The sequence below is a fragment of the Stegodyphus dumicola genome, chromosome X1 (genome assembly GCF_044657685.1).
Source record: "Stegodyphus dumicola isolate Sdum_Otavi_A_Nest chromosome X1, ASM4465768v1".
Lineage (NCBI taxonomy): Eukaryota > Metazoa > Arthropoda > Arachnida > Araneae > Eresidae > Stegodyphus > Stegodyphus dumicola.
The window spans coordinates 253,304,298-253,331,520 of record NC_140780.1 but is presented as its reverse complement, the minus strand read 5'-3'; the positions used below and the strand labels follow the sequence as shown (position 1 = coordinate 253,331,520).

Genomic DNA, 27,223 nt, shown 5'->3' with positions numbered 1-27,223 from the left:
CTGTAATTCCAATTCTTTTTAATATGGTAACTATATACTTTTTGTTATTTTCTCAGGGTAAACCGAGGGCTGCACGAAAATGAATCTAGGTCTGCATGCAGTCTGTGAGTTTAACATACGTGATATACATAAAAAAAATCATTACTACATTCAGATTCAGGTTTAAATTAATACTGAACAATGGTTGAATTTCTGAAAAATTTCAGTGTATGATAATATAAAAAAGACTAAGAAGTAATAAAAGAATCAGTAGCAGTAAAAACATTTTGAAACATTACTACTAATAATTATGAAAAACAAACCTCATGTTCTTTAACCATTGCTTTTATTTGCTCATCATTTACAGGAACAAATGATAAGGCAATTATCCTTTTCTCAGCCGTGTCCATCCAGTCCATAAGGGGGATAAAAATATCCTGGAACTGTTGGGCAAAAGGTAGAGTCTTTTCCAGCACTGTCATTCGCTCTTCAGCTGTAGAAATGAGTTCTTCAAAACGAACAGTTATAGTTTTCATTAAATTTTCAGCCTGCTCTAATTCAGTTGCTTTTGTAGTACTCATTAGTTCTGTACCCATAGTCTTCAGACCAATGACACTATTTTGTCTATCGAGCAACATTTTCTTCAAGAACTAAAAGAAAAAATCAACAATTAACAAAATGCAGAAATGACAATTATTCTATAACATACAACAGCTGACTGAAAAGTTTCGAAACTACCTGTTTCTTTTTCCTTATATTAGATACAACAACTCTGTTTTGGGATTTGAGAATGTTATTCAATGACCTGTTTCAATATACAATTGACAGCCACGGGTTTGAATATTTGATCACAAGTATCTTGTATCTTTTATCTAAGTATCTTTATGATGAGATACAAGGAATGTATCTCTATGACATTACAGCAGAGACGTAACTGAATTTCGAGTTAAACATGCAAAGAATGGTAATGAAACACTTGTAATGTTACACCACACATATGGCAATGAAGCATTAAGCTGTGTTCCAGCATTTCAATGACATAAAAAATTCAAGGCAGCAGCACATAGTGACCAAGAGGTCTGGTAGGTTATCTACTGCAGTTAAATAGATGTCAACACTGCAAACTTATGGACAGAAAGTTAACAGTGACCCTTATGCAGGCATTGCAAAAACCATTTATATGAAGACATAAGGAAGGAGAACTGGATTTGTGTAAGAAACAGAAAACTGAAGCATGCTGCTGCTGTGACATTTGTAGTTCAGTTTGAAATTGATCTAGTCACTAGAATACCTTGCATATAGCCTAGACATAGTGACAAAATTTTTTGACATTCTTAACACTGAAAAAGCACTCATGCAAAAAGTGGCTCCAATCACAGATCAGGAAGTAAAACATTTCACATTTTCATTATTAAAGAGAATACCATACAAAAGTATATTTCATGTTTTTGCATCATTAATATAACGACATGAAAACTAATTCCAAGAAAAGAACTCAAGGGAGAGGGGAACTGCAAAGCCAGAAGTCTGAATAACAGAACACATTTAAAAACTTTTCAGGCAGCCTACATACAAAAGCTTAATCTTTCACTTAATCACTTTTTTTCATTTAGGATGGCTAGTTTATTAATTCACTCAGTGCACATAAGAGACATTTCCATTATAGGAGAGATCCCTTTATAGATAACATCTTTTAATGGAAACTGGGCCACACTTATAATACACTTTGTGAAAACTCCACGCAACCAGCTCTTCTGCCAGATTTGAACCTGGGTTCAACTACCAGTATTTAGTAACTTTATCCACTCAGCGACTGGCTGCTTTAAATCTAGAAACCAGTAGTTGACATTTATTATAAATCTATTCTTAAATTAGTGAGAAATATTAAAAAATGCAATCCAGACATATATTTGTAATGAAATAATGCAGATATCTCCAAAAACTTTTGTAAATACAATTTTAATTATTATTTCATACTTAATAAAAGTAACTATCTTTCTAGTCAAGATTAGCTACGGCAAAATATGAGCAGAGTTACTACTTAACTCTTTGAATACCAAAGCCTTTGCTAACCTGTATGCTTGAAATACCGAAGCACCCGAAATGCCTTTAGAGATTCACAGCAGTTTGCTCCCCACCCCATCCATTAACGCACAAAGAGGTGTGAAGATTTCAAATGACATCCTTTCTACTTTCTAACAAATAAGTATAAGATATCACAAATAAATCCTTTCAGGAAAAACTGTCTGCAATAAACTGATACAATGCATTTGGGTAAACTGCACCTGCTCCTGCATACTTTAGGGGGAGGAAGAAAACAACAACACAATTTTGGCTGTTTCGGGTGGTTGTGGTCGTTCGAATGAAAGGTCGTTCTCGGGTGTTTTGGTCTTGAAAAGGTTAAGAGAAGGATTGTTTCCATTGAATAAGTTCTAGGGGAAAACTGTTTGTACTGTTTTGACCACTGCTAAGACAACTTTGGCTGACACTCAAACAAAAGACTTCAATTTGCCTTCATTTCAGTAAGAAGAGTTGTTAGAAAACCATGTCAGCAAAAAGTAATGAGGGAACTCAAAGGATCTCTTAACATTAGAGATGTGACCACGAGCACAAATATTTACATGCCATCCAAGCAAATTTATTTACAAAGTAGGTTAGACAGATACAATTCACACAAGAAAGGTAAAACCCTTTGACAACAATCTGTCACATACATGCAATGATCATCCAGAACTGGTTACAGCATCAATTCCCTAATTCATCCTCAGTTTGGCTCCCAATGGCTGAATATGTACTAGTTTTGTTATTTTCTCTATGTGTAGCATATATGGGGACAAAAGGTTCTATATGGTCATTGCATATATGTGGCAGACTAATTATATAGTTACATCAGGGAGAATTCCTTTCTCATGCACAAAGGGTTAAGTCATTTGTAGGTGAATAGATTTCCAGTAAAACAAATTTTTTATGTAATAATAAAAATTCAGTTGCTAGCTTTTAACCTTTAACTGCTGTACTGAATTTCTTACAAAAGAAAGTTCTTTTGTACTTGCTGAGAACTTCATGCTAATGAATTAATATATTTTCTTTTTAACACACAATCAATTTTTTTTAGGCTATCAGCTTTTTACAGCATTTTGAGAGTGCATTAGAGCAAAACCGTGACCTGGTTAGTGGTTAATGATTAAAAATGTTTAAAGTTTTACTTCAATGATACTGAATTCTACTTCAATAACATTTTGTGACTAACACATTCTGCACCATGAAACAAACTATCACCACAGCTAATCTTAATTTTAAATATCTTAATCACTTATTTCCAAATATACTTTAGCAGCACGTGTGTTTCAATCCAGCGGTTGCCAACCTTTAGAACTTCTTGGAATACTAAATGTATAATTTCTTATTTGGCGGACCACTAATATGAATTTAGAAAAAAAAGGTAAATGCATTTATATAATATTAATCAGAAAACTTTTATTTTATTAATGTGAAATACAGTCATTAAAGGTAACAGAGGTATAGAGTAATTATTTAAAAAAAATGTAGTTTTATTTATGTATTATTTTGTAGAATTTTGGTTCCTGTGATATCAGAACAAGACTTTTTTCTCAAGCCGAGACATGTACCGAGTTTCAATTGCTGTTACAGATGAAAATGTCATTTTAGAAAAATATGTTATTGAAAACTGAATTTAAAAATTAAAATTCCGATTGCTTTTCCATTCAGTGATGGGGATTCATTTTTTATAGAGAGACAAAAATCAGGTTTTGATAAAGATGACTGGAATTTAGTTTTTAAACTGTTTTGCAAGACAGATCAGTCTGGCTTTCTTTTACATCCATGCTTAATTTGCTATCTTCAGTGTTTATGAAAATGTATCTATTATCCACATATTTCCATGCTTAGGATCTTCTCGCTTTAGATCATAAAAACCAAAACATTCTGTTAGATACTATAAGTGCTATTGAATAATGGATGCCACTTCCTGGTTGAGATCTTTCTCTCTCATATGTTCATTAAAATTTATAAACATTAGCACATTTCCTTCTGCCAACAGCATTTGCTATAGTGATATTTGGTTTGAAAAGCATCTACTTTACCTCATACTATAAACACGTTCCTAAGTTGTCCTCACATATGGTTCGGTTAACAGAGAAAGAATATGTCAGGGTGCAAGCTTTACTATGTACTCATCGGTGGACAAGTGTTCTTGAAATTTCGAATTATTTTGCTGCTAGAAAATAATTTGATTTTTCTCACGCAGGATGAACAGTCGAGTCAGTATTTTACCCCTTGAAAGCCATCTCACCTCAATGTGAAGAAGGTGATTTTACTGTGTATTTATTTCTTTACTAAGTGTTCCAAATAGTTGAGAATTAAGCGTTTTGTGTCAAAATTCATTAGTGATATTGATAACATCCGAGAATACTTGGTGTAGTTCTGGGGACACTTTTTTAACCACAAGATGCTCATTATGTTTAATGCAGTGTGTAGACAGAAAGTCTGGGTGACTAACATTTTTCACCTTTGCAACAACTCCTGAGCAGTGTCCAGTCATGTTCAGTCATTTCTTCAATTTTGGGCTTAACAAGCGTTAGCAGACTTTTTACTTTCAGTTTCTGAACAGCTTTTTTTCCCAAAACCTCTTCATAAAGTTGTAATGCAAGGCTTGAATAATTCCTCTCTGTATATAGCTTTGCCTTTTGTGCTATTTAATGTACTATCAGATAGAAAGCCTTTGATAAGAAATTATCTTAAACAACCATATTTTTAAGGTACCTACTTATTTTTGCATATTTTTAACCCTTTTTTGAAACTTTTCATGTAGTTTCTTAGCTAAACCCGGTGGTTTGAATTTCAAGTGTATTTCGAGTTTTGAAAGTTTCAAGGCATCATTAGATAAACTCTGAGAACAGATAATAACAAAAGACCGGAGATGCAACTAAGTATGTACCAGGTTCTGGTATAAATCCAAATTTCAAGTAGTCTGAATTACATTTCCTTGTTACCTTGGTTTTTTTTTTTTTTTTTTTTCCAGCTCCAGTTTTCAACGTTCTTTCTAATGATATCTGTCCATGATGAGGAATGTGGATGCTTTGATTCATTGATTGCTTCTCTGTTAAGTGAAGTAATACTATTTTCATTAGTTATTGTATCTTTAGTTTTACTGAAGAAATGCAAAATATTCTCTTGCTTTTTCTCAACCATTATGGGTCTATTATCTATTTTATTTGAAACCAAAGAGAGTAAAAAATGTCTGCAAAAAAGCGTAAACTATGTCCTAATTTTTCTGCGGGCCATCAAAACATTTTCATGGACCACTGGGACCAACTGCGGTTTTAACCAACCATTTAGGAGGAAAATGAATTTTGATAAAACTTTTTGCAAACATGAAGAGATATAAATTTTATTATGAGGTGGCAAAGGTGATCACATAGAGCAATTCTTTTTAGAAAATATCAAAATACTTTACTGGCGAGGGGAAAAGTATAATCAGTTGATGAAATGAACATTAATGGAACATTTATATTTAACGAGAAAAATTACAATTGCAGATTTATTCACCTTCTGCTCCTGAACTTGAGCTTTGACAACTTTAAAATCAGAAGAGGGTGGTTTTTGATTGGAAACCATTTCTTCAGTATCATTCAACCACTTCTGTACACCACTCAATGCTTCCTGGAATTTGCCAGATTGAAGTAAAGCAACATCAAGTTTCTTTTCCTTTTCATTAATCTGGAAGGGAAGAAAAATTCATTAGAAGTTCATACTCAGAAAAGGTAATATCTTGTAGCATAAAGAAAACTCTGGATTGCAATTTAATACCCTGATGGTATGACACAATTTTGACAGAAAATTAATGCACTTAACAAAATTTAGTCAAAAACTTATTTCACATTAAACTAACGATTGTTACAGTAAGAATGGCTTACATATTTTATAATCACTTCTTATAGAACATTTCATTTAATATTGCACAGCATATTTCTAAATCCTTTAAAAGACAGCATTTATTTTGTGAGTGTTTGTAACTATAAAAAATATCAGCTTAAACAGCACTTAACTTACAGATTCTTGCAATGAATTCCAAGATGTATTAAGTTTTTCTATTTGCTGTTCCATTTCACTTGTATCAACTCCAGATGTTGCAGTTTGGACCAGACCTTGACCCAGTTTGTTAACTTCTACTATTTTTTTGCTCAGGGGAATTACTCTTGAATTACACAGTTTCTAAAAAAAGTCCATTTTATTACATGTTTACTGTTAAACCACAGAATAATAAATCACATAAAATATTACTAGTTTAAAAAATATAATGGAAAATTATTTTACTTTGAATGCTTGCTGCTGAGATCGAATAATATCTACATCACCGCCAATAGTTTCAAATGCTGCTGCTTCTTTCAACACTGCATTTAAGTCACTCATTACTGTTGAATAAATGGCATAAAAGCTTTCAATTCTGGTAATCGTGGTTTTAATAGCTGTTTCCCTTGTCTTAACATGCTCTTCTAAACGAATAATCTGTCTATTTAAATTCTTCATCTGAAAAAATTATGGTTTAAGCAACTCAATTGCTTAATCAAAAATCAATTAAACAAAGATACACAAAGTATATATTCGAGACAAATTCCTAATAAAAATTATTTACGAAATAATGTATAAAAATATATTTAAACTGAAGCATCATGAACTTCAATATATTCAGCTGTTATCTAATTTAAAAATAAAGGGCATGAACCTTAACTAATTTAATACTTAAATATAGCCTTGAAAATATGTTTTAAAGCTCTTAAGTATAGAAAAAATGTTTTAAGTTGCTCTGAAGTTTTAAAGTAGGCCTTAAAACATGCATAATAAAGTATATGTTTTCACATCAAGTTTCAAAATGACAGTATGTTAGACACAAAGCAAGCTTTAAAGTTTATCCTCGAGGAAGTTCGTTCTGAAGTAGAATCAGAAACTACAGTTTAAAGGAATAATTTAGAGTTACAAACCTGTTCCACATAACTTTTGGAATCCAAAATATGCTCTTGCTTCTCAATAGTTTTGCATTCCTTTTCTGCTGTTGAAAATTTATGTTTGGTCTTCAGCAAATTTGAATGAAATTCCTGTGATAAGGAGGTATTACAAGAATTTTAGTAAATAATTATATTCCAAATAAAAAAAAGCCTCTCCAATTTTCAGTAACTGCTATAAGCATACACTAATAATTATATGCATATAGCTCAATAACTAATAATAACCTTTCAGAATTACTAATAATTTATCTATCATATGCTTATAGCTTAATAACTTTAATGAGCTTCCAGATAACTAACTGCTGTAGGCATACACTAAGAATTCAATGCTTACAGCTATTAATTGTATGCTTACAGCTATTAATTGTATGCTTAAGTAATTATTTTTTTTTATCATCTGAAAGAAATAAAAGAACAAAATGACAACAAGCAATACTTTTGTACCATTTTATATTTTTCTCCCCAAAGTATCCAGTATACACTGCATATATAAATAATAAAACCTTTCAGCAATAAAACATCGAAAAATCATTTCATGGAAATAACAGTGCAAAATAAAAACAAAGACATTTTCAAAAATATGTTCCTTTAAAGTCCATATCTTAAATTTAGTTTACAAATATCAGCATATCATTTAAAAACATAGCATTTCACACATTCCTTTTTTTTGGTTCGATGGTAAAGTTGAATATTAAAAACAGAATTCTTACCTCAATATCTTTCAACTGGATCTTAAGAAATTTTAAATCATGAGCAATTGGTTGCATGTTATCAAATTCCTCATCGAGGCTGTTAAGGTCTGATCTGATATCTTTTATATGTTCCTAAAGTGAAAAAAATATTTTATCATGACGTACAGAAAAATGATTTAAAAATACAGTGAGAACTATTTAATATAAAAATATGAAAAAAAATGTTGGAAGAAATTTTCAAAACTCTATTTTACAACTGATTTTGACATGTTTTTGTAAATATTTTGTTCTTCATATTTAACATTTCGTTCTTCATTTTTACTGCACATCTGCATGCATAAGTTATCAAAAATCATTTGTGATATAAAATATGGTTTTACATCTAAAAGCTTTTCCCCTCCTTGCAATATTTTTGAGTATTTTTTGAAAATTTTACATCAGTGAATATAAATTTGGCATGCTTTTCTCTACCATCCACCAATTTTAAGGGAAATCAGCAAATATATAATATGCTAATGTTAATATGCTACTTAAAAATATATATTACGTCTATAATCCGGAATGATCTATAATCCGGACCCCAAAGCTACCAACTTTTTGCACATGCGTAAACGTAGAATGTGTTTACACATGCACGTTTAATGTATAATGGACGGAATAAGCTAAGCTAAAATTATCTAAAAATCTTAAAATAAAAGTAAGCTTGAACTTTCGATTGTGTCGAATAGAATTTCCGATTCTGGAGCTGCCAAAGGATCTACAAAGCGAAAGCATGTTTCAATGTCCATCAAACAAAAAGTGGAATTGCTGCAAAAAATAGATAAAGGTATGAAGAAAGTGACAGAGAGGTTAGTGAAAACCAAAAAATTTCGATTGACAAATTAGTCGGTATTCTCGGCACAGCAATTACAGGATTTGAACAGTGGAACTTTGTAACTGAACAAGAAATTATGTCTGTTTATAGAATTAAAGAGAAAGTATTAGTACATAAAATGATGCAACTTAAACAACTTACATTTAAAGAAATGTTTAATAAAGTAAACAAATAAATATTAAGCTTTTTTTTGGTAAATTTTGATACCCTTTAGATCATAAATTACAGTTTCATATTTTTAATTTTATAATTTCTGCATGCCATCTTACCAGATTTAAATTGATGATCTATAATCCAGAAAAACTGATAATCCAGAATCACTGAAGTCCCGATGAGTCCAGATTAAAGACTTTTAAATGTATATATAATATGTAATTATATATAGCAATATTAGAATATGTTCGATATTTTGACACAAAATCGGACTTTTTCTGAAATGGCATGCCACTTTTTTTCCATATTTCGATTCTACGACTCAAATTAAGCCAAACTGCCAAGTTTCATAAAAATCACACGAGTAAGTTTTAAAAAATCATCTTTCAAAATTTTAGGTCCTCGATGTTAATTGAAATTTTGTATATATTTATTAATATCTTTTTTTTTATTAAGAATACTCGATTCCTTCTTCCAGACTTCAAAATTTAGGCTTGAATCAAATATAATTCACACATTTTTATGATTTATTTTTAAAAATTATATTTTTAAATATTTTTTATAATTTTTCGAAAAAAGTTTTGTATTATAATCTATAAAATTGCTAACATCAACTTAAAGTAGATGTATTTCTAGGTACACTTAAAAAAATTAGAATTTTTTATTCAAAATATTCTAAGATACATGTGAATTTACATATTGACGTGTTCTGAAATTTGGCATATATGTTATAAGCGATAATAACGCCAAATGTGGTTTACGCACTTTGTTAAAATTATTTGAAAATATGAACGATGACCTTTTTCTGCTCGTGTAGAATGTGAAAAAGGGAAAGGAAAATAGGTTGCTATAAATTAAGAAGTTTGCCTATTATATTAGTGAATTGTTCTTGGCGGAAACTGAAAAAATGAACCTAGATAAATTTTTGAATTTCTCTGTAAATTTCGCACCAAATTTTACAAAATTTAATATCTAGGCATAATTTGAGTCGTAGAATCGAAATATGGAAAAAAAAGGGCATGTTATTTCAGAAAAAGTCCGATTTAATGTCAAAATACCAATATTAGAACAATGCTTTAATAAATCTAATATATATCCTAAGTCGCAATTTTGAGACATAAACATGCAATTTGAATTTCGTCAATCTGCCCAGTAGAACGGGAGATACAGAACTGTTCCTGAGGGCTATCTGCCTAAGGGGAGGGATGCCTTCGTGGAGGACTTTCTAAGAGAAACTGGCTCGTATACATGTTACACATGGAGAAAACCATGAAAACGCCAATGCAGCCAGCCCGTTTGTGGGATTCGAACTTCAGACTGAACTACCAGTGTTCAGCGACGTTACCGCTGGGCGGCCCTTTATGCAGTAAAAGGCCGGAATTTATCAACATAAGTAGCTATCATGAACAGATTTACAGAGCTGCAAATCTTTAATAACAGTATAAAATTCTATTGACAAATAACCAGCATTTTCTAATTTATAGAATCGCTGACTTGCAAAATTCTCTAGAAAAAAGTACTGCCTAAAATTTCATGGTTTTCTGAAAAATGTACTTTGATACTACAACCATATTTTGCAAAGTTTTTATCTTTATTATTTATTATCTGTGCTTTTTAACAACAAATAAAAATTTAAAAATTGCTAGATATCTGCTGCATGATTCACACCTCTCACATTTGCATTATTATTCATCATTGCATTTTTGAGGCAGAGCTTTTATGAATATGCTTTTAAGGTATATTAAAAAGGGAAATTCCATTAATAAAACTAGGACATAACACTTATATTACAAATATTTGCTTTTAGCAGATAAACACATATTCACTTTAACTGCCCAAAAAGGTACATAAAAATATAAAAATGATAATGCACTGCAAAAATACATGGAATCTGGGGAATTACTGTGCTACACATGCAATCTTTCAATAATCCAAATCCTAGGATACATTAGTGGCAATTTTAAGAAACAAAATTTAAATACACTTTATTTGAATTTTACTCTTTTTAATGAATAATATTTTTTTAGAAAACACTTCAAAAGTTAAAATCCAAACATATTTGCATATTTTAGAAATATGACCAGCCATAAATTTTAAGTTCTGAAAAAGAGGGAATATAGAAGCAGTATAATTAAGTATCTATATAACTACATTTGGCTACATCTACCAACACTAATAAAAGATCTAACAACAACTCTAACATCAATTCATGTATAATGAAGTTTAGTTGCTGAAAATCATAATTTTTTAAAACAGAATTTGATAATCAGAATTTAACATATTCATACACATAACACGCACACACAAAAATAAAAAATTACTGACAGTGGAATAGAATATTAATGACACTTTTTGAGGTTAAGAAGATGACTGTCACTAATCAATGCAGCTAGTTTTCACAAGTTTTTTGACAGACTTCTTGAGTACTCCTGTAGTTACAACACACAGATAATAATAATAAAAAATTCTAGTAATTTAATATTTTAGATATGTTTTCCTTACCATGAAAATTGAAATGATTTTATATGAAGCATTCAAAGTTGTGCATCTACTTTCTAATTCTTTTCTTAAAGCCTCGTGTTTACTTTCGAGTGATTCAATACATTGAAAAATTTCAGAAGAGTCACAGCTCTTATCAGCTTTCTCGATTATCATTTTCACAAAATCCTTCACTTTCTTAAACTCAGGTTTCATGTCCACAGCTTCTTGCAGTAAAGCCTAAAAAATATCATAATTTTACAACATATACAAAACAACAGAATTTTAATATTACAGTTATATGCAAAATATGAAAAATAGTTCAGAGACAAAAAAATACACATTTTTCAAATTTAACAGCATCTTGTAATAATTTACCCCCTCTCCCAAAACGAACCGTATGAAAACTATGTTAAAATTTGATTCCAATTTTTTACAAATAAATGTTTTAGATATATTAATTAAAACTGCAACCATCCACACAATTTCTTATTTTATTTGTTAATTTATTTACTTCATGAAAGGATTTAAGAAAAATAAGATTTTAAATTTAATATAAACATACAAAACAAACAGAGCAATAATCAGAAACTTCTCTACATAGGAGATGTCTCATAATGTAACCCCTCATTAGAATTAAAAGACTTCATAATTTTCCAGGTTCACATAACTTAACCTGTTTTATCAGTGACATTTGTTACTTTCTATTCATTGCATTTCACTGGTGTCGAAAATTAAGGTAATTAATAAACAGAAACATTGCATCTCAAAATTTACATGATGATTTTGAACACAATTTGATACATACCATAAGAGATCAATATAGCAGGAAATGACAAGAGCAAAGTTCAAATCAGAAGATATTTCTCATCTACGAAAGATACCTAAAATCATGATGCAAGCGATCTCTCAATAAGGAGAGGAAGATAAGGAATGCATCAGCTGCAGATAATCATACAGCTTATAATACAATCAGTCCTCATGTCAGCAGTGAGGTTTTTCAGTTAGTACAGTCAAAAGTCGTTAATTCGGACACCCATAATCCGGACCTCAAAGCTACAAAGTTTCTGAGAGACGCATGCGCGTAAGACCTTTACTGCTGCGAATATGCATGTGCGCATGCCCAAAATACGTTTACGCATGCGCGTTTAATGTATAACGGACGGTATAAGCTAAGCTAAAATTAGCTAATTCAGTTAATGTTGCAGATTGCGTTGTTCCTTAATCTTCAAATTGGATCCGGCTTATTATTTTTTGCAGACTGTTAGAGCAATTTTATAAAAGTAAGCTTGAACTTTCGATTATGTCAAATAGAATTTCCGATATATACGAGGGCTATCCAGAAAGTAGATTACGTTTTGGAATAAAAAAATAAACAAAGTATAGGAAACAAATTTTATTATATACAGATGAAAGCCACACTCAAATACTACTTTTCTACATAGTCACCATACAAATTAAGGCATTTATCGTAGCGATGTACGAGCTTGGAAATTCCTTCGTCGAAAAATTCGGCCGCCTGCGCCTTCAACCACTTCGTTACCTCTTCTTGCCTTCCATCTTGCACAAAACTTGTGGTAACCAAGCTTTTCGCTGATGATTTCGTGCAACAAACTTCGCGAAATTTGTGGAAAACTCAAAGAAAGTTCCGTTATTGTGAAATTTCGATTTTCACGGACTTTAGCATTGACTTTTTCGAGAAGTTCGGCGGTCACTATGCTGGGTCTCCCACTTCGATCTTCGTCGTGAACATTGGTTCGGCCATTTTGAAATCTTATGACCCACTGACGCACTCCACCTTCAGTGATAATGTTGTCCCCATACACTTCACGAAGCTGCCGATAGATTTCTATCGGTTTACAGTTTTTTGCAGTCAGAAACCTTATTACTGAGCGCACCTCGCAGCTCGCGGGATTTTCAATTAACGCAGACATTTCAAACTGTCACAGTATCTGAACGGAGCACAGCACGAACCTCTCACTAGCACGGCTAGATGCAGACTGAGCTGCGCAACGCTCTGACCACAAGATGGCCGCGCTAGCCCCGCCCCTAGCGGACACAGACGGAAACGTAATCTACTTCCTGGATGGCCCTCGTATTTACTAATATGTAAAGGATCTACAAAGCAAAAGTATGCTTTGAAGTCCATTAAAAAAAAAGTGGAATTGCTGCAAAAAATGGATAAAGGAATATCCTTTGTTTATCTAACCAATCTGAAATATGTTTATCAATTTCACGCTGCTCTGCGGCGGGGGGGACGAGGCGGCGCGCAATGAATTGGAAGTTGATCTGTCAGCACTATCCTTATCTTCAGGGCAGATGTTTTTATTTTATTTGGCTTATAATTCCTTACTAAATGTAGTATTTCATCTGGATGTACTTCGTCTTTGATATGATTTAAATCAAATTCCTCATCATTATAATTCGCTTACGATAGTGAAGAAAGTAAAGTAAACAAATAAATATTAAGCTTTTTTTTTTTTTTTTTTGGTAAATTTTGATACCCTTTAGATCATAATTGTTCTTTATTTCAAAAATTACAGTTTCATATTTTTAATTTTATAATTTCTGCATGCCATCTTACCAGATTTAAACTGATGATCTATAATACGGAAAAATTGATAATCCGGAATCCCCGAAGTCCCGATGAGTCCGGATTAACGACTTTTGACTGTATTATCTGACCGGATGTGGGATTTTTTCAGAACGAGTTTCTTTGGCTTTGTGTCTACTCTTCATGCGTGTTTCTTCTTGTGCGGCTAAACTAGAACTTTCTCTATGCCAGTATCAAACTTGACTATAATACGGACCTCAAAGCTACAAACTTTCAGTGCATGTGTAATCGCATTACGCATGCGCATAATACGTTTACGCATGCTCATTTAATGTATAACGGACGGTATAAGCTAAGCTAAAATTATCTAATTATCTATTTCAGTAAATGTTGCAGATTGCACTGTTCCTTAATCTTCGAATTGGATCCGGCTTATTATTTTTTTGCAGACTGTTGGAGCAATTTTATAAAAGTAAGCTAGAACTTTCGATTATGTCAAATTGAATTTCCGATTCTGGAGTTGCCAAAGGATCTACAAAGCGAAAGTATGTTTCAATGTCCATTAAACAAAAAGTGGAATTGCTGCAAAAAATGGATAAAGGCATGAAGAAAGTGACAGAGAGGTGATTTGTGTCTCTAACCATTCCGAAATCTGTTTATCAATTTCACGCTGCTCTGCGGGGGGGGGATGTCGTGGTGCGCAATTAGCTGGAAGTTGATCTGTCAGCACTATCCTCATGTTCAGGGCAGATGTTTTTATTTTATCCGGCTTATAATTCCTTACTAAATGTAGTGCCTCATCTCGATGTACTCCGATATGATTTAAATCAATATCCTTTTTATATGATTTAAATTTATAAATATCATGAATACACAGAAATTAGTTTTCTGGTTGTAATTTTCTAATTTTGACTATGCGTAATGTATGCTTTACGCATGCACGTGTTGAAAGAAATGCTTAATAAATAAATATTAAGCTTTTTTTAGTAAATTTTGATACCATTTAGATCACAATTGCTCTTTATTTCATAAATTACAATTTCATATTTTTAATTGTATAATTTCTGCTTGCCATCTTACCAGATTTAAACTGATGATCTTTAATCTGGAAAAATCAATAATCCAAAATCGCCAAACTCCCAACGAGTCCGGATTAAAGACTTTTGACTGTATCATTCTAGTGTCTTGTATATCAAAGCCACCCCAAAAAATTATAAAAGCAGAAAATTGTTTTGACTTTTGGTTCTTGTTCTCTTATAAACTAGCAACTTAGCTGCTAATGATTAGAAATATCTCAAGGATTTAAAAGTTTTGAAGTCTTTGATGCCAAGAAAAATAAAACTTCAACTGAAGTTTTAACACCTACAATGTTACTTTACTTACATACCCTACTTGGTAACATGCTAAAATACATGTCAGAACTGCAAGATTAAAGCAACATACTTAAAACAAGTGGATATAAATATAAAAGATCTATGCACATAACAAATCTGATGACTTTTTATTCTTAGAGTTCAAAAAATAATCAATGACTCCTATTTAATAAAAATTAGTCCAGTAGAGTTCCAATTACCCGATTCTTCCTTCTAAGGCCAAGTGATGCTTTTAATTTACTTAAGTATTTCAAAATGTTTTCGTTGAACAATGTTCCATGCAAAAAGAAATAATATACATTTTTTAAAACTTATAATATGACTGTTTATTACCTTCCAGAAACAAATAATTCATAATAAGCATGTCACACACTTTTAACTCTCTTAATTTAGTAACATAAAACCACACATCATTCAATACTTAGCCTTAACATATATCTCATTCTGAAAACAGAATACACATCACAGTGATATCACATCTGTGCTCCCTTCAAAAAAGACAGTTATGTATAACTAACTATATGCTGTGCAACAGCAGTTTAACATGATATTTCATATTAGCTTTTAATAGGCATTGTGGTATTTTTAAGCAATTTTTGTAAAAACATTTGTGGAAAGTGTTACTTGTTTTTGAATAACATGCTTAGCAAATAAAAAATAATTTCATCATTTAATTTTATAGAAATAAATGCGTTTTCGACATTTTGCTTAATGGAAATTAAAATATTTTGTTGAAAAAGGGAATATTAAAAAAATAAAATCTACTGGAGCAAACACTTATTTGGCTATAGAAAAAGAGGTAACCCAATTATCCAGTTTCTCTAGATAATTGGAGTTTTACCATAATTATGAAAAAATGAGCAAAATCACTTATCTATGTATTATTTGTGAGTGAACGTCAATTTTACTTAAAATACTTAAGTCTAAGGAACAAAGCAAACTTATAATTTTATATGTACAAAACAGCATATGAATAACTACAGGATTTTGCAACATATACATAAATTTATTTGTATTTTTTACCTGTAACCTGTTTAGAAGTACTGGATCACAAGACATATCACCTAAAGCATCATGAGAACGCAGTCTATCTTCTAGACGCTGAACAGAATGTTGCAAATCCCGAATTTTCTCTTCATGTTCTAATAATATTTGAGACATCTCCTCTAATGACTGCATACGCACAGTGATATCTAAGAAAAAATTAAAAATAATAACTAAAATAAACTTTACTGACCAAAGATATTTTCACTAATTTTTTTTTTTTAAACATTAGCTCATCTACAGCAGTATTCACTTAAAATATTCTAAGTATATATTTAGTTTTTTATTTAAATAAGCACATAGAACTGTTCATTTTAGTACTCCTAGAAAATTGATGTGCAAAATTATTAATCAATAAAATTTTGCATGATAGGAACAGACTATGTCTTATGAGGCACTGTTCTTTTAGCCAGTAAAAACTAAATTGCATAATAAAACCACTTAGTACATCAATAACACATTGTTCTCAGTTTGAGAGCATAATGCACTCACTATGAGTGCATAATATTATTTACAAGATTGGAAGTCATTTAATGTATTTTATCAAAGTATTGCAGAATATCATAAAAATAAAACAAAGAATTACAAAAATCCAAATTTATTTAAAGACAAATAAAATTTACATTTATTAAAAACAAAGACAAAAATAATATGTCATGCAAGTTGAGGGTTCATAGATCTTAAAAATAGTAACCATTATTAAGTATTCTCCACTTCTTTTTCAAGACATCCAACTCTTTCTTAACAGATTCTGTATCTGCTTCACAGCTTGACAAAAGACCTTCTCCAAGATTGCATATATTTTCAAATTCTTGAACATGAAGGGATAAATCACTTTTCAAAGTCTATCAAAAATTAAATAAATATGATCATTAAAAAAACCTCCATATGCATAATCTACAATTTATAAAGTCTAACAAAGAAAAAATGCATTTTCGTAAAATACAGTAATATATAAGTGACTTTAGCATAATACCTAAGACAGTTACCAAATAAAATGCTGAAATTTATCATCATAAAAAAGCTCAATTTCTCAAATTATTTTAAGAAGTAGACTATGCGTAAAACAAATATAAAAGTTAAAAAAATTAAAATTAAATTAAGAATTTTGCTTGAATAATTTCAGTTCAAAACTAAATTAGAATAATATTTTTGTAAGCAATTTTACTAGTACAGACATGTCATACACATGTAAATCTTCAAGCCTATTAATATAGTGAACATGAACTTTGTCTTGCACACACTTATTTATCATATTTATTACTGTAAGTAAATTTAATAAATCTGATTTAAAACCTTTTGACCAGATGTAAAACCTTTTCACACAAAAGGCTAATTAAAAATACGATAACATAATGACAATACTACACTGATCAAAGATATACATGATGATATATAGTACATATACATAACACACATGCATACACATCCACACTGACACACACATACACATATAAACATAATAAGATTCATGTTTATGATCACAACAATAAGTTTAAGTTTATTAAAAGGAAATGATATCAATTTTGGATTCTTGAAGCCAGTAATATTTCTATGTATGTGATCTCTAAATTTCTAATCTAGATGTAGATTAAATTAGCTAAAAAATAAAAATAAAGCATGCAGACACTGTTAAAAAAGCTCAGAATGGTCAATAAATTCAGAATTCGATTCCTTGGAATTGCTTTATAATTTTGTAAACTTAGAAGGCATTTTCTGTACATAGGTATTGAAATTTATATAACCTCAGAGAAAAACTTTAAAATGCTTGAAAGCTTCTTCATACGATTCAGTACTGTGTTCATGATGTTTTTAATGTAACTATGTGTTTCCTTTCATTTTGCATGATTTTATTTAGCTTTTCCCTCTTCACTTGTAATATACTATAATAATTAAAAATTAGAACTTAACACTTTGTGATATTTCTTGAAAATTCATAAGAAAGGGATAGATGCTATAACTTACAATTATTACTTCAATAAAACAAAACTTGAATGACATACTAAATGCTTGAGATTTCTTGGCAAAATAACTGAGATTCTCTAAAAGCTTGAAACAACAGAAATCAGGTTGGCAGAATTGAGCAGTTTCTATTACTTGAAGCTACGCAGAAGTTAGTAAATCAGATTAAATGTAAATATTCCAAAGAATATTTTGCAAACATAAACTAACATAATCAACACATACCAATACGTCATTTACAAGCACTAAGTTCGAATGGAGATTTTGCTCTGATTGCACAAATCATACACACACAAAGTGTGTGTATGATTTGTGCAATCAGAGCTCATACACACAAAGTGTGTGTATGAGACACAAAGTGCACAAATTATTAGAAAGCCGATTCATCAATTATTTCATGTGGTAATAAAACATGAAATGTTGATTTACAAATAAAAAAATATGGGTTATCTCAAAAATAGTGTGGAAAGCTGATTAACAAATCTCTCTCCCACACATATATGCGCAAACACATGAACACACACAAACAAAAACAAAAAAACAAAAAAAAAAGGGAGGACTATATTAGTATTCTAATATCTCCCAAAAAAGGAAATGAATAACAAATATAATTTTAAAAAAATTTTTAATAGTAAATTACAATTATTATTGCATTAATTAGTCAATTTCTTTTTCACGGTTTATGAGCCTCCCCATACGTTAATAATTTTACACGATAAATTTACTTAGTGTAAATGTAATAGTTTGGATCCCTCCTTTCAATTACACATTTAACAATGAACCATTTTTGCAATAATTTTTCAATATCCTTATGCTCAGCCTTTTTAAACTTTCCCTTCATATCCTCAATTTTTATCTGTGATTACAAATTACTGACTCTCAATTCTTCCATATGATCCCAACTATACATTTTCAACAATAGATTTTGAAAAACATCATTCTCAACTAATTTCTGATTTGACTACACAGATTTTATATCTTCTGATAATTCTCACTTTCAATATACAATGACATATGTTTACAGTTCAGCACATGGATGAAGTTTTGACATGAAAATTTTCCCAGTACATAGTGAAGTAAAACCATTATAATGAGTAAAGTTTTGCCATTCTGGAACACCAAAAAGCAAAGGTAATTTTATGACTAATCTGTCATATGTCCAATGAAAACACAGTCATTTCCTTTTAAAGATATGTATTGTAGCAAAGCAAAGGTATAATAGCCTTTGCAACGAATATCCTAAATCTTGCAAAACATCCAAAGAATGCAAAACCCTGAATTCAAAAGACCGAACTTGAATGGCGTCTTAAATGCTGAAGCAAAACCTGATTAGGATAAAAAAATTTCCATTTCCTGAATGAATCACCAAGTTCATAAAAATCTATTCACTACTACTTTCTCTGAATTAAAAAAAAAAAAAAAAAATTCATTATTACATCAGCCTTGAACAGAGCTCCAGCAAAGAGCTTGAAGGAAATTAGCAAATGCAATTTCATTCTTTTACTCAATATTTACATATACCAGATGAAGTCCTAAGATATACTTGTATGCCCTGGTTCACCAAGAACTAGGTTTCTACCCATCTTGAACAGTCTTTTGTTTAGAACATGCAAAAAGGTTGAGGTGAAGATAAAATGAAAAGTAACATGAAGTGTCTTCTGCTACTCTACTATGGATAAAATCCCAACAGCCTGGACACATCTAACGGCATGTCACAAAATAAGAAAGATTTCTGAAAATTACATTTCTTCCAGCATAAGTTTGAACAAGTGTTAGTTTGGTACATTTATATTTACCGTATTGGCAACACGTGGTTCTCTCTTCTCTGTGTGCGAGCTATGGATGCCGATGTAATGTTGTGCATGTATTGTTAAGTTTCAATAAAAAATGTGAAAAGACACATTTCTTATTTTTCGACTTGCTTCTTCATATGACATCGATTTATTTAACATGATAGCAGTTCTCGTGGTTTGTGAATATGAATTAAGAATTTAATAGTTATAATTTTTTTAAAAGCTACCGGTACTAGCATAAAAATGGCATGTACAAGAAGCAGCGATATCGGCATACCGCTATTTGATGGTTCGGACTATTTTAATTGGAAAGTGCGTATGATGAAATTTCTTCAATTTAAAAAGTGTAAAGATGTGGTTCAGCGAAAAGTCAGTGAAAATGATGACGTGGAAAAATGGGAAGAAAAGGATATCCAAGCTACAAAATACATTTACGGCGCCATAACAAACAAGCAATTGGAATATATTCACGAGTGTGAGACTGCATTTGATATAGTTACGAAATTTGATGCAATGTATTTAAAAACTTCAACATCTCTACAAATTGTTTGTCGAAATAACTTAGAATGTGTTAAACTGAAAAATTATCCTGATGTAAATATATTTTTCGATGATTTTGAGAAGTATGTGAACGAACTGAAACATGCCGGCGCCACCGTGACGGAACAAGAAAAATTGAACTATATGCTAAGAGCATTACCTTCAAATTACAGTCACATTGGTGACTTAGTAGATGTATTACCAGAGAAGGACAGAACAGTCGATTACCTAAAGAGCAAAATCAAATCAAAATTACTTGAAGAGAAAAATGATTATGAAGATTGAGCACCAGCAGAAAAATCAAATGCGTTCAAATTTGAAACAAGTAAATCGGGCCCACAAGGGAATGTCTGTTATAACTGTGGAGAACCTGGTCACATTAAAAAGAATTGTTGGCATGTCCATCAAAGGAACTATCGTTGTAATGGCTCCACTAATTATCGTGGTCGAAGTTCTTCAAACAATCGGGGACGTAGTCGTGCTTTTAGTGGACATCGTGAACGTGGAGCATACTCTAACCAGAGAATAAACACTCATCAAGGCAATAGTTTTCACACCACTGTTATCGAAAGTAACATGACAAGTTCCTGTGCAAATATTGTGACAAATAAAAATGAAATCAATTGGTTACTGGATAGCGGATGCACAGACCACATTATAAACAGTGATGAATATTTCAAAGAGCAAGTCACTTTGAAGGATCCTATTCAAGTGAAAGTCGGTGACGGAAGGATTTTGAAAGCTACAAAGTTGGCAATATAATAGTTTCTTTTCCTGTATAAAACTCTGAATCTATTGAAACATTGAAGAATGTATTTTATGTAAAAGAAATGAAAGCAAATTTATTAAGTTATTCGAAGATTACTGATAATCATAAAATAGTTTCAAAAGAAACGTTTTCTAAAATATATGATGTCAATGGTTCATTAGTAGCAGTAGCAAAGAAAGAAGAAAGATTATATAAAGTAAAGAGTTATGTTAAAAATAGTAAAATATTTGCAAATTTGACCAACAATAAGTTAACGTTAAAAGAAAAATTGCACCGTTCATTTGGACATGTAAATTTTAAATATCTGGATATTATGTGCAAAGATCAGCTATTAGAAGGAATCCCTAAAGAAATAGAAACCGAATATATGAAGTGTGCCATATGTATTGAAAATAAAATGCACAATTTACCATTCAAGAATAATAGAAGAAAAGCAGAAGATATTCTGGAGATTATACATACAGATGTAAATGGACCTCACAGAACAATTGGATGTAATGGTGAGAAATATTTTGTGAGTTTTATTGATGATTATAGCAAGTTGGCAAAAATTTATTGTATCAAATCTAAGGATCAAGCCTCTGATTGCTTAATTGAATATGTAAATGAAATTCAAAATTTAACAGGGAAGACTATCAAAGAACTAAGATGTGATAATGGTAGTGATTATATGAATAGCAAGATATACAAATTTGCAAGAGAAAAAAGTTTCAAGATAAAGTCATGCCCACCATATGTACACGAATTAAATGGTACTGCTGAGCGTTACAACAGAACTATAATGGATAAGGCAAGATGTCTTTTAGCCGAAGCAAAAGTTGACAGACGTTACTGGCCTGAAGTAATTAAAGCTGCTGCTTATTTGAAAAACAGGACATTAACAAATACTATTGTAAAGAAGACACCATATGAAATATTTTTCAATAGGAAACCATCTGCTAATTAATTGAAATTATACGGAAGTAGAGTGTATGTAAGAATACCAGAAGAAAAGAGAAAGTCAAAGTGGGATAAAAAGGCTGAATTTGGAATTTTACTTGGGTATACAGAAGTTGGATATAGAGTTTTGATGAATAACAGAATAATAGTTGCCAGACATGTTGATATTATTGAAGAAGACATAATGTGTGTAGGTTGTGATGATGAAGATAAGAATGATGATACAAATAAGAAGAATGAACCTCAAGAAGTGTCGTGTGAATCGAGTAATGATAACTCTAAGGACAGTGTGATAAATGAAGATGAAACAAAAAGTGGAATGAGACCAAGAAGGCAAATCAAACCACCAGTTCGATTTCATGAAGAATTCGGGTACTACTGCGTTAGTGCAAATTTTTGTGATGCTACGGTTCCAGGTAACTTTGAGGAGGCGACAACATGTAGTGAGGCTGGACATTGGAAAGAGGCAATGGACAGTGAAATGAACAGTCTTGTTAAAAATAACACTTGGACACTAGTGACTAAACCAGAGGATAAAGCAATTCTAGATGTGAAGTGGGTATTCAAAAGAAAACCAGATAATGTTTTTAAAGCTAGATTAGTGGTTCGAGGTTTTCAGCAAAAAGATAGTATTGAGGACGCTTACTCCCCTGTCATCAAGATGCAAACCTTAAAATTGTTACTTTCATATTCCTGTCAATATAATTTAAATATTCATCAAATGGATGTTGAGACTGCCTTTTTAAATGGTTATGTTGTGTCTGAGGTTTATGTTAAACAGCCACAAGGCTATAACGATAATTCGAATAGAGTGTATAAATTAAAGAAAGCACTATATAGGTTGAAAGAAAGCCCTCGTGCTTGGTATGAGTGCTTTAACGAGTATATTGAGAGTCTAGGATTTCGTAGAAGTAAATATGATTATTGTCTTTATGTAAAATCTGAAAATGATGTATTTGTATATATTCTTTTATTTGTTGATGATTTGTTGATATGTTGCAGAGATACTCGGGTAATTAATGATATTAAGGAACAACTTCATAAAAAATTTAAAATGAAGGATTTAAATAAAGTAAAAAGCTACATAAGGAATTAATATTGAATATGATAATGAGAAAAGTAATATCTTAACACTGAGTCAGGAAAATTATATTGAATCTTTAGCTAAACTGTATGGTATTAAAAATTCAAAGCTTTATGATACACCAATGGAGACTAATCTTAAACTAAGCCAATCTAATTTAAATCAAAATGTCAAATATAGAAATCTAATAGGAGCACTCTTGTATATTAGTCATGGTACTAGACCAGACATATCTTTCAGCGTAAATTATTTAAGTAGATTTCAAAATTGTTATGATGAGACACATTTCAAATATGCTTTGAGAGTTTTAAAGTATTTGTACTTAACAAAACATCTAAAATTAACTTATAGTAAAAATCTTAAAACTGATATTATGAATTGTTATGTTGATGCTGATTGGGCAGGTGATATTGTTGACAGAAAGTCAACTACTGGGTTTGTTATTGAATTATTTGGTAATCCAATTTACTGGAAATCCAAAAAGCAAAATTGTGTGACAAAATCTTCCACTTTTGCCAAATATATTGCTCTATCTGAACCTGTGACAGAAATTAATTTCTTGAAAAATGTTGTGAATGATGTTTCTGCTGATATAACTCACCCCATTAAAATTTATGAAGATAATTCAGGAGCTTTGGCCATTGCTAATTATGGGAACTTCACTAAAAATACAAAACACATAGAAGTTCAATATCACTATGTTCACGAAAATGTTCAAAATGGTGTAATTGAAATTGTAAAGATTGATTCAGAATCAAATATTGCAGATATCTTTACTAAGTCTTTAGGAAAGATTAAATTTATGAAATTTAGAGAAGGTTTGAAATTGAAATAAATTTTGTATACTGTTTATTTAAGTGATGTTTATTTAAATATATTTGCTTGAAATGAAATAGATTTTGGTAATGTCCTTATGTAAACTAAATTGTGTTTAACTTTGATTTTAACATTTAAGTTAATGAAAGAAACTTTTTTAAAAATAATTTGTGTTAAGTGTTGAATGTTATTGTTTATATCTATGCTTAATTGTAAATGGTAAAGGTGAAAAGATTGCTTATATCTATGTTTGTTTGTAATTAGTAAATATAAATGTAAGGAGGCGTGTTAGTTTGGTACATTTATATTTACCGTACTGGCAACACCAAGTTCTCTCTTCTCTGTGTGTGAGCTGTGGATGCCGATGTAATGTTGTGCACGTGTTGTTAAGTTTCAATAAAAAATGTGAAAAGATACGTTTCTTATTTTTCGACTTGCTTCTTCATATGACATCGATTTATTTAACAACAAGTGATTTATAGCTGAAACAGTCATGCTTAGTGATCTGTTGTACATGCATACCTGCAATATTTTATGACAATTAAGAATTGCACTGGCAGCTGTTTTGTGCAGGAGAGAAAGGAGAGGAACCAATCAGCAGGAGGTTTTCCTTTATACTTCTAGGAGAAACATGCTTCTCAGAAAAGTTCCTCACTGATTTCTGAGTTGATAGGTTTGATAAGGGTTTAACATCCCAATCACACGATTTTAAGAATGAATAATTTTTCAGTTAAAAAAATGGAAAAAAAAAAAAAAAAAAAAAAAGAGGAAAAATACAGGATACTTTTCAGTTGAAGATATCCTTAAAATTCATTTTATCCAATTTTTATGCACTTCAAAGTTCACTATCTGAGCTTTATTCAGAAACAAAGTTCTGAATCACTGCAGCCAATCGAATATCACATAAACACTGAAACACGCATGCCTGCTGACTCCCACCATACCTTGCTCATCAAACAAAGTCACTTGCATTTGTATTGTTGCAGTGTGCTATGTACAAATTCAGTTCAAAATGCTAAAAACAATTGCTAAAACAGCTGACTGTGAAATATGGTCAATAATTTGGTTTTTGACAACAAGGAGCATTTCAGCAGCAGAAATTCATTAACAGATAAGCAACATGTATGTCCCCCAATGTGATGAGTGACAGCAGAGTGTTAAGTAGGTAAAAGCTTTCAAGGATGGATGGGAAAATGTCCATGATGAAATACAACCAGGTTGGACATCAGTGATCACAGATGATTTTATCAATGCAAAGATTCATGAAGATAGGAAATTAAAAATTTCAGCTATAGCACTAGAATTTTTAATGTGGGTAGAACAACTCTGCATGAAATTGTCTCTAAAAAATTGCAATTTCATTGAGTTCCCCAGACTAGCAAATGAAAACAATGGCTTGTTTTCTTGATTTTTTTAGATTGATATAAGGAAGTGATAAATTTTTAGAGAGGATTATCACAGCAAATGAGACGTGGGTTTCTCACATGGCCCCAGAGTCTAAACATTAGTCAACGGAATGGCGTCACCCAGCTTCACCAGTCACAGTTAAGACCAACCAGACAACCTCAAAATGCAAGGTTATGGCAAAATTTTTTTGGGATAGACATGGAGCCTTGTTAGTCAAGTTTATGGAGCAAAGCACAACAATAAATGCAGCTGCTTACTGTGCTACTCCCAACTTAACTTAGACATGCAATACAGAATCTTCTGATGCCCAGAGTTTTTGCAGCTGCATGAGAAAGCCAAACCTCATTCTGCCATTCACACCAAAATTCTCATCATAGGAACAGACTGAACACACACTGTGCAGTGCAGACTTGGTGGCGAGTGATTTTTCACTTGTTCTGCTATATAAAAGAGTTTCTCAGCAGCAAGTGCTTCACTACAGATGACGAGTTGAAAAGTACAAGACTGGTTATCCTCACAAGTCGCAGACATCCATGACCAGCATACACACTACCAGCATACAAAAGCTGGTAGAACATTATGACAAATGTTTAAACAAATTTGGTAATTATGTAAGAAAATAGAGAACCATTTAATGAATAAAATCAAGAAAGGTTTAAAAAACTGTGATAGTTTATCTTTTATAAGAAATCATATCTTACTTTCTGAATAACCTATGTAGCTCTATAAAATAACATTACATATGCATGGAACTGGACGGGGGCCAGAATATTTGTTCATTATATCTGGGTTTTTTTTATAAGCCAAGTTTCATATAGGGAAGTTTGAACATATTAGAATTTTAATACATTAACTAATTAAATGAGACTTAAATCTTAAAAATGCATTAGAAAATGTATAACTATACCTGAGTCTCTTTCAACTCTTTATTCAATTTTTCCCGTTTCAAAGCTGCAGGCTTCCGAGATTTAAACTTTTCTTCCTCACTGTTTAACCATGGTGTAAACTTTTCTGTTGCAGCATGGTACTTTTTACTATTTTCAATACAACTCTGAAGACAAGTATGCCTGAAAACACGATAACAACATAATTTAAAGCCTGAACACAAATTTAATGATGTTAAATTGAAAATTAAGTTTTACACATATTTTTAGCAGTTTCAAGCATACATACAACGTCTGCTAGGTGCAAAGAATACACCTTACAGGATAGCAATATTTCCAATAATATATTATTTCCACGATTTTAGAAGAATATCAATGGGATAATACTGATTTTGGAATAGAAGAAAAAAAAATTCTTAGTAAAACAATATGCTAATTCAAGAAAAATATGAAACTTATGTATAAATAAATAAGCCATTTCAGGTTTTAGATAATGAATAATGGAGTGACAGATTTACTCCTATTCTCTGCACTCAGCATTGTTTTACAATTGGTGCACAAAACACATTTGGATATTTATTGCTGTTTTATTTTCTTTAATGCAAAATTTCTGTTCACTATTTCTTCATGCTGAACAGCTTTTATTCGAATGTAGAACACTGGAATGTTTAGTTTTGTTTTATTTGCTTTAATGTAAATGCTTGTTTGACAAAGATCACTTAATTGCTTTGTAATCACATAACTGCTTTCCCTTTTTTCTCTACATTTTTACTTTTTTTTAAAGTATGGATATTGCTTGCTGAGTTTTATGGAAGAATAAAGAATAATCTGTGATTGTGCTGTCATACAGATATTCC

The 27,223-nt window shown here is 31.1% G+C and overlaps 1 protein-coding gene across 8 annotated transcripts in view; it reads right to left on the bottom strand.

The window, feature by feature from the left end:
- The window catches only part of LOC118197123 (uncharacterized), a 466,504-nt gene that overhangs the window by 97,705 nt on the left and 341,576 nt on the right, over nucleotides 1-27,223 (bottom strand). For all 8 annotated transcript variants that reach the window (XM_085807503.1, XM_085807502.1, XM_085807499.1 and 5 more), the window contains 10 exons: nucleotides 26,390-26,549; nucleotides 16,867-17,017; nucleotides 16,152-16,321; nucleotides 11,226-11,441; nucleotides 7,715-7,828; nucleotides 6,981-7,094; nucleotides 6,316-6,528; nucleotides 6,052-6,213; nucleotides 5,548-5,718; nucleotides 303-629 (listed from right to left, as the gene is read on the bottom strand). In XM_085807503.1, the coding sequence (XP_085663629.1) occupies nucleotides 303-629; nucleotides 5,548-5,718; nucleotides 6,052-6,213; nucleotides 6,316-6,528; nucleotides 6,981-7,094; nucleotides 7,715-7,828; nucleotides 11,226-11,441; nucleotides 16,152-16,321; nucleotides 16,867-17,017; nucleotides 26,390-26,549 (1,798 nt within the window). The remainder of the gene's footprint in view (nucleotides 1-302; nucleotides 630-5,547; nucleotides 5,719-6,051; nucleotides 6,214-6,315; nucleotides 6,529-6,980; nucleotides 7,095-7,714; nucleotides 7,829-11,225; nucleotides 11,442-16,151; nucleotides 16,322-16,866; nucleotides 17,018-26,389; nucleotides 26,550-27,223) is intronic.